We start from the raw sequence: 8,658 nt of genomic DNA on the forward strand, positions 1-8,658 counted from the left end.
ATTGTTGGATATAATGGAATGAATGAATTAATGAAATAAAAATATAAGTCTTAATACTTTCTTCACAACTGAACAATCTTGTGACAACTATTGTAGTAGAGTTTTTTTCATTCTCCCGGAAACAAGAGATTTGATAGGCTGCACAGATTTTTCTGTTTTGGGGAAAAAGCTGAATAATTTTCTTCTGAGTTATGCACTTCTAGTAAAAGAGATATAATCTGAATTTTCTAGTAAATCAGAGATATGGACATTGTAAATGTGAAGAACAAAGGAAACAACAAACAGAATCACCCACGCAGGCTGCAGCCACATTGCTAACTGTATTATAGATTCTGTTTCATGATAATCTTCTAATTCATGACACCCTAGTGATGTGTTACACAGCTAATTAGAGCAATTAGATGAACTAATTAATCATTAACAACTAGCAACTAATTCCAATAACTCCACTCAATTTTCAACACCTCGACATCCAAAAACACACAAAACGAATATCACATTTTAAATCTTAAAACACACACAATCAAGATTTTTAAAGGGATGTTTCGAATGACCTTAATTAACTAGTCAAAAAATCCAAAATGCTACTCTACTACACACTCTGGAATTCGAGCTAATAGACTGAAAAAAAAGTTTGCAACTTTTATACTCTATATGTTACGTAGTATTACCTCCGTCCCCCAAAATTTGCTACACTTTGACCCGACACGGATTTTAAGAAATGTAATGGAAAGTGAGTTGAAAAAGTTGGTGGGATGTGGGTCCTACTTTTAAAGTATTAGTTTTATAATAAAATGTGAGTAGGAATGAGTTAGTGGAATATGGGGTCCACTACCAAAAATGGTAAAAGTGAAGTGTATCAAATTTTTAGGGACGGACCGAAATGGTAATATGTATCAAATTTTCAGGGACAAAGGTAGTAATAGATTAATTTTTTCATTTTAGTACGTTCCATAATAGTGAAGTCATTTCTTTTTTAGTAAAAGTAACACTTTTCTTCTCACTTACTTTTCCCCCCTCTTACTTTATTCCCTCTACTTTTTCCTCTTTTCTACTTTATTATCCTTTTATTTAATACATTACACTCTATTTTTTTTAACCTTGGTACCAAAAAGAAATATCTCTATTACTATGGAACGGAGGTAGTATTATGTTACAAACTTATCCCATATTGGTATGAGGCCTTTTTTAGAGTGATCCAAATATAAATCCGTCCTGGCTTGACTGCACCCAATACAGAAAACATCAAACTAATATACCGTCGATGATCCCACCATAACCAACAAGAAGATTTGGGCTGTGGTGACTTGGTTTGGAGCCGAGCCGATAGAATAGTGGGACAGAGTATCCGACGTGGCAAGTAAGAAGGTGGTCTCGTTTATTATTAGAGTCCCCCGTTTCTAATATCCAACACGTGGGCTTCTCCTACATGTTAGAAGTGGACCTCCGTCTCCGCAATTCGCTCTATATATACATGTATTCAATCACTCAAATTCAAACACAATCAAATTCTCTCTTACTAAACATCAATCTTTGCACACTTCCAAAATAGGTTGCCATGACCACTCCCAAATTATATGCAAGTGAACTTGGGTCTTGTACACACAATTCATTCCCATTCAACAAGCCACAACCACCACAAAAGCACTCCTCCCACATCATCAAATGCTCCCTCCACACCCCCACACTCCACTTCCCTAAACAATCCTCCACTATCTCCTCCCCTCAAAAACAAACTCCCCAATGGAACATCCTACAAAAGGCCGCCTCCACGGCCCTGGAGGCCGTCGAGGCCGCCCTCACCGCCCACGAGCAGAAACACCCCCTCCCGAAAACCGCTGATCCCCGGGTCCAAATCGCCGGGAACTTCGCCCCGGTTCCCGAGCAGCCCGTGAGGCACAACCTCCCCGTGGTCGGAAAAATCCCGGACGCCATCCGCGGCGTCTACGTCAGAAACGGCGCGAACCCACTCTTCGAGCCGGTGGCCGGGCACCACTTCTTCGACGGCGACGGCATGATCCACTCCGTCCAATTCCAAAACGGCGCGGTTAGCTATGCGTGCCGGTTCACCGAGACGCAGCGCCTCGTCCAGGAGCGCTCCCTTGGCCGGGCCATTTTCCCCAAGGCCATTGGCGAGCTCCATGGCCACTCTGGCATAGCGAGGCTCCTCCTCTTCTACGCCCGCAGCCTCTTCCGCCTCGTCGACCCCACCCGCGGTACCGGCGTCGCCAACGCCGGCCTAGTCTTCTTCAACAACCGCCTTCTCGCCATGTCCGAAGACGACCTCCCTTACCACGTCAGAGTCACCTCCTCCGGTGACCTCAAAACCGTCGGCCGTTACGATTTTAACGGACAGCTCGATGGAACAATGATCGCTCATCCTAAAATTGACCCGGCCACCGGGGAAATGTTCGCCCTGAGCTACGACGTCATCCGGAAGCCTTACCTCAAATACTTCCGCTTCCAGAAAAATGGTGAAAAATCGGAAGATGTCGAAATTCCGGTGGCGGAGCCGACAATGATGCACGACTTCGCCATCACGGAGAATTTCGTGATCATCCCCGACCAGCAGGTGGTGTTCAAGCTGTCGGAGATGATCCGGGGCGGCTCCCCGGTCGTCTACGACAAAAACAAGACATCCAGATTTGGCGTACTGAATAAGTACGCCAAATCTGCGAGTGGGATTAACTGGGTCGAGGTGCCAGACTGCTTCTGCTTCCATCTCTGGAATGCATGGGAGGAGCCGGAGACTGACGAGGTCGTCGTCATCGGCTCCTGCATGACCCCGCCAGACTCCATCTTCAACGAAAGCGACGAGGGATTGAAGAGCGTTTTATCCGAAATCCGACTAAATTTGAAGACCGGAAAGTCGACAAGGCGGCCGATCATGTCCGAGCCCGATCAGGTCAACCTCGAGGCCGGCTTGGTCAACCGGAACAGGCTCGGGAGGAAGACTCGCTACGCCTATCTCGCCATCGCCGAGCCCTGGCCTAAAGTCTCTGGTTTCGCAAAAGTCGACTTGTTAACCGGGCAAGTCGAAAAATTCTTTTATGGAGACGAGAAATACGGAGGCGAGCCTCAATTCCTCCCGGTCTCGTCCTCCTCTGAGGACGAGGCCGAGGACGAGGGCTACATTCTTGCCTTCGTGCACGATGAAAAGAATTGGAAATCCGAGCTACAGATTGTGAATGCAAAGACGATGAAGCTAGAGGCGACCGTTAAGCTTCCTTCGCGAGTTCCTTATGGATTTCACGGTACATTCATCGCGGCGAAGGACTTGGCCGGACAGCTTTGATTTGGCCGGAATTAGGAGATTTTCAAACAGTAGAGAATTGCCTGAGGGATGGCTGCGATGCGTCCCCGGAATCTTGCTGCTGTGGTGAAGAAGAGCCCTCCATTTGTTCATGTGGAAGAGGCTTAATTAGATTAATTTGGAATGTTTTTTTTTATTTTTGTTGAAATTTAATGTGGGGGGGTTTTAGGAGAAAGCAGCTTGTAGCTTTGGGGTTATGGAAGCTCAGCTGTTTACTGCTTATTCTTTCACATTTTGTGTGCAAATCTCATATTTTTAATGATTTTACACAGTTTTTACACAGGAACAGTTTGTGAATTATTAGTATTACTATTCGTTCGGTTTTGCTCTGTTTACATTGCAACAATTTCTGAATTATTTACTTCGATAACTAAAAATATAAACATTTTTATTTTAATTGTATTTTTTATATATTTTATTGGGAACGGAGTAATGTGTCAGTCATTTGTTAAAATTGCATTTGAAAAACGTGATTGCTATTTTTTTTCTTATGTGCAAGTTAATTTACTAAGTAACAAACTAAAAGCATTTCTCAGAAGATGCAGAGGAATTTGCTCACACCAGTTAAATTAAATTTGACACAAATCTAAGTGATATCATCATTTTTTATACTACTACTTATATTTTCTTCACCCGTCATTAAATATCTCATTTTTCTATTTCATGTCATCTCATTTTTGTTATTTTCAGGTAGCAGAACTCAGATTCAACTCACTCATTCTACTCAGATTTTATTATAATATTAATATTTATATTCCATTAATTTTACTATCCAATTTTTTACATAAGTATGAAATATTTAATCATGTACATGGAGAGTATTTTCTATTGGGGTACAGAGCAATCAAGTAATTGGCTCAAACACAACCAAAACCAATCCGACAAAATATTTCCATTAAAATAATAAATGAAGATAATGACTGCCCGAATTTGGAGCATAGCCCACCTTCAATTCTGATGGATGGTGGGCGTCGGAAGTATCAAAATGGTACAAAAATATATATGTCTCATCTACATAGTCTTCATGCAAAATCAGCATGTTATTTCTGGCACCTTTTGATTGGTCAATTCTAAGTGGCTTGGATTTGTTAATCAGCCAATGGCACGTCAAAACTCTATTAGTCCCTAATTTTCCAATACCTACCGTTGATTTTTTTATCTTTAGGAAAGGTCCAATCTTGTAATCCTATCGTCAAAAGAAACGTAATTTATATTTGTCCTTAGCTGAAATATTGTTTATTAGGCTCCTAGATTCTGCATTTATAATACCTGATCGTTAGATTGAGGATGATTTATTTACTTTTACTTCTAGTTTTAGTTTTTGGGATGATTTATTTACTTTTTTTTTTAGTTTTAGTTCATACTCTATTCGTCTCATAATAAGGTTATATTTTGTCATTTTCATGTCTTATAATAAAAGTTCTACGTTCAACTAACTTATTTCACTTATATTTTATTATAAAATTGATATATATAAGGGAGATCCATTTTCCACTGACTTATTCAATTCACTTTTTTTTACGGTTCTTAAAACCTATGCCAAAATTAAATATGACTCATATTATGAGACGGAGAGAACAGTGGATAAACCAATAGATAGTGTGGCTTTTCCTTTAGTTTGCATCTCTTGATAGAGGGAGTTGAATACTAAAGTATGTACCTAAATGTTGTTAATTAGTTGATTTTTTTGAGTTTATGTTTTATTTGATGTAGATAGGATGAATCTAAAAGCTTATAATAAGATTAAAATTAAGGTATATTCATTGAACTTTCTCAGATTTTTAGATTTTGTAAGATCATATCTTAAAGCCAAAATAAAAAAATTGAGGCATCTATCTATATAATTGGTCACGAAGTCTAAACTTCAATTCAGCTGGGGAATAACAAAAAAGATCTGGCCACCTCACCTATATAATTTATACTAGTCGACCAGATTAGATGTTTAGACATCGTTTCTTTTTCTCCTTTTATTAATAAGTGATTTATATAATAAAATTCAATTGGCCTACCAGTATCTAAAATTAGTCTGCAATAATGCGAGAATGCTATACCTGGAAGGTTAAGATTGGTCAATAGATTTGTGAAAGTGGTGTAGTGGGCTATATCGGAATACGATATTAATTAATTAATTTGATTGATTATTTGCAGTCAATGGGGGCGTAATTATGAACCAGCAATTTACTCCTGAATTTGGTGGTAACAAACTATAATTAATAAAGCACTACTCCACGCTAATCGGGGTCAATACTTATTGAAACATGACATCAAAGTTTTGTGGAATTGGAAATGTGGAGTACTTATTTATTCTTTATATTTTAAATAGGGTTTTTGGCTTTAAAAATAAAAAACTTTCATCGAATTCTGATTTTCTCACGAACTATGAGATTGGATTTTAAAACCACGAACTTTAGATTCGTTTGATATTTTTCAACCCGACCCGAACTCAATTTTCCGGTGCAAAATTGTCCAACATGGACAGTTAAATATGACTTGGAAATTGGTTTGTTGACCGTGAAATACCACTATTTTTTAATTAAAACTTGGAATTAAAAATTTATTTTCACATCTCTGACGAATTTCTCTTTGCGCAATGCAACGGTGCCGTCTTCGCCGAATTCACGGCGGCTTCAGTGCCGTCACCGGCGTCTCTAAATCCATCACCTCACGCCGCTGCCTACAGCTTTGTTCTCATCTCTCTTTCATTTCTCTTTCTCTGGCCTCTCACGACCAGATTCAGCCGCCGGATGATGCACTATTTTTTAGCACTATTCATACCTGCAAGTATACAGAGTAGCAACACTATAGCTAAAGGTCTGTACCGGATATCGAGCACGGAGAAAACAAACACGGACTGTCTATCTTCTACAAAGACTCAATTACTATTTGGAAAACCGAAAGATTTTGGAAAACTTTGAAAACTGAAAGCAATTGAAAGCAGTGAACAACTGATTGCAGATAAAACAAAAAAGATAAAAGTATAGAGAATACGGGAATTCTAGGGATGTGCGTTCACAGTTATGGTTATACAAGTTTCAAACTACAATACCCTAGCACAGTTATTACTTTGATAGGACTAGTCACCTAGCTTATGCTCATGCGATGCAAACGTTGATTACTAACATTTGGGTTGTCAATCCTAACACGTAACTCCTAAAAGCTCCTAAGACCCTTGAAAAGTCCTCACTCTCAATTAACAATGCCGTTTTAAAGGAAGCTAATTGTAGTCTCTACTAAGTGGACCTAATGATGCACTATTTTTTAGCACTATAAATACCTGCAAGTATGCAGAGTACGAATAGTATAGCTAAAGGTCAATACCGGATATCGAACACGGGGAAAACAAACACAAAGTGTCTATCTTCTACTAAAACTCAATTACTATCTGGAGAACCGAAAGATTTTGGAAACTTTTGAAAACTGAAAACAATTAAAAGCAAATAACAATTAGATGCAGATGAATCATAGAGATAAACGATGGAGATAAGGGGAATTCCAGGTATGTGCATTCACAGTTATGGTTATACAAATTCCAATCTACAATACCCTAGCATAGTTATTACTTTGATAGGGCGAGTTGCCTAGCTTATGATCATGCGATGCAAACGTTGATTACTAACATTAGGGTTGTTAATCCTAACACGTAACTCCAAAAAGCTCCTAAGACCCTTGAAAAGTCCTCACTCTCAATTAACAATGTCGTTTTAAAGGAAGCTAACCGTAGCGTCTACTAAGTGGACCTAACTCGCTAGAACTCTCTCACAGTTATGAAACAAGTTATTTTAAATCATTCACAATTATGTCACTCAATTATGAAGCATCAAGATTAACTTAGGGAAGAAACAAAGTAAAAATAAAACAGATATTAAAGGCAAAATCGCGTCTGGATTTGGTGATTTATAATGGTGGGGGTGTGTGCAAGGAAGGAATTAGAGAATGAATGGAGAAAGGAGAAGGAAAACTTACCTTTTAAAGGCAAAATCGCGTCTGGTCTCTCTGTGGCGACCGCAGCGTAATGTGTGGCGGGCCGACACACGGGCTGCGAAAAACTGCGCTTTCCTGGCGGGCCGCCGCGGGCCGCTCAGCGGTTATTCTAGCCCGCCCTAGGCCCAACCTATCCTGCACACTTAAACACACGTGTGGCGACCGACGTGGATTGTGCGGCGATCGCCACTAATTAATTTTTTTTAGAGAAAAACGAAAACGAAATTAAAAGAAAGAAAAATAGAGTTGGGTTGCCTCCCAACAAGCGCCTTTGTTTTGAGTCGTCGGCTCGACTTGAAGTGGCCCATTAGTTGGATCAATTTGGATCAATTTGGTTCCTATCTTCTTCCACCACTTGTATTTCCCCTTATTATTTTGAACCACATAGATCTCGGGGTCTACCTTGGGTGTTTTCTTCTTCTTTTTCTGCGAATCAGAGTTAGAAGAGTTAGGTTCGTTTTTTTGGGAGAACGACTTACCTTATTGACAATGTATATAGTGGAGGTAGAAGGATCCTCCACATGAGGCTTAGTTAAGTCGGTCACCATGATCGCCCTGCATTGTCGTTTGGCTCTGCCTACTTTGCCTCCTCAAACTTAAGCATTTCGCTCTCGATCTTGTAGGTGGAACAACTGTTGTTGTCACTAATGGTGATCTCGCCACGATCTACGTCAATCAAGGCTTTGCAAGTGGCTGGAAAATCTCTGCCTAAGATTAGAGAAACAGTTTTGTCTACTTTCATATCAAAAATAATAAAATCAGCAGGAAAGATGAAATCGTTTACCTTCACCAACACATCCTCAATCATGCCTCCTTTTTGATGGCCGAGTTATCGGCCAACCTTAAAGTCACATCCAAAGTTTTGAGAGGCCTAATGTTGAGCTTCTCGTATTACTTTAGTGGCATTAGATTGATGGAAGACCCTAAATCACATAGAGTCTTATTAACTTTCCCTTATCCAATTAGGCACCTAATGATAAATTGGTTTGGATCTCTCTGCTTCACTGCCCTTTCCTTTTGAATGATCTCGCTACAATGATGTGGTAGCTTAAGGTCGGCTGTAGTTGGCTTCTTCTTCCTCATCACAACCTCCCTTAGTAGCTTTGCATACTTTGGTATCTCCTGCAACGATTCAACAACATGAATATTAGTATGAACCTTACAAAACATGTTTAAGAATTGCTTGAACTACTCTTCAAGCTTAAACTTCCTCTTCGGCTGGAAAGGGAGTACAATCTCGTTGTGCCGCACGAGCTCCTGCTTGGTGGATGACTCTGCCTTCTCAGCGGCGGCCCGCCGCGGTGTATGTGGCGGTCCGCCGGCGGTTGGGCAGACTACATTCAGGTGGTCAGCGGTGGCCCGCT

At 40.2% G+C, this 8,658-nt stretch overlaps 1 protein-coding gene across 1 annotated transcript; it reads left to right on the forward strand.

The window, feature by feature from the left end:
• Positions 1-1,511: 1,511 nt before the first annotated feature.
• LOC125211161 (9-cis-epoxycarotenoid dioxygenase NCED1, chloroplastic-like) lies at positions 1,512-3,595 on the forward strand. Its single transcript, XM_048110873.1, has one exon. It carries the CDS (start codon positions 1,559-1,561, stop codon positions 3,293-3,295), a length of 1,737 nt encoding a protein of 578 aa, XP_047966830.1. The 5' UTR covers positions 1,512-1,558; the 3' UTR covers positions 3,296-3,595.
• Positions 3,596-8,658: the final 5,063 nt, after the last annotated feature.

This window comes from Salvia hispanica, chromosome 3 (genome assembly GCF_023119035.1).
Source record: "Salvia hispanica cultivar TCC Black 2014 chromosome 3, UniMelb_Shisp_WGS_1.0, whole genome shotgun sequence".
Taxonomy (NCBI): domain Eukaryota; kingdom Viridiplantae; phylum Streptophyta; class Magnoliopsida; order Lamiales; family Lamiaceae; genus Salvia; species Salvia hispanica.

Excerpts from the sequence above, each read along its gene's own strand:
- LOC125211161 (XM_048110873.1), top strand. The coding sequence starts at position 1,559 with ATGACCACTCCCAAATTATATGCAAGTGAACTTGGGTCTTGTACACAC.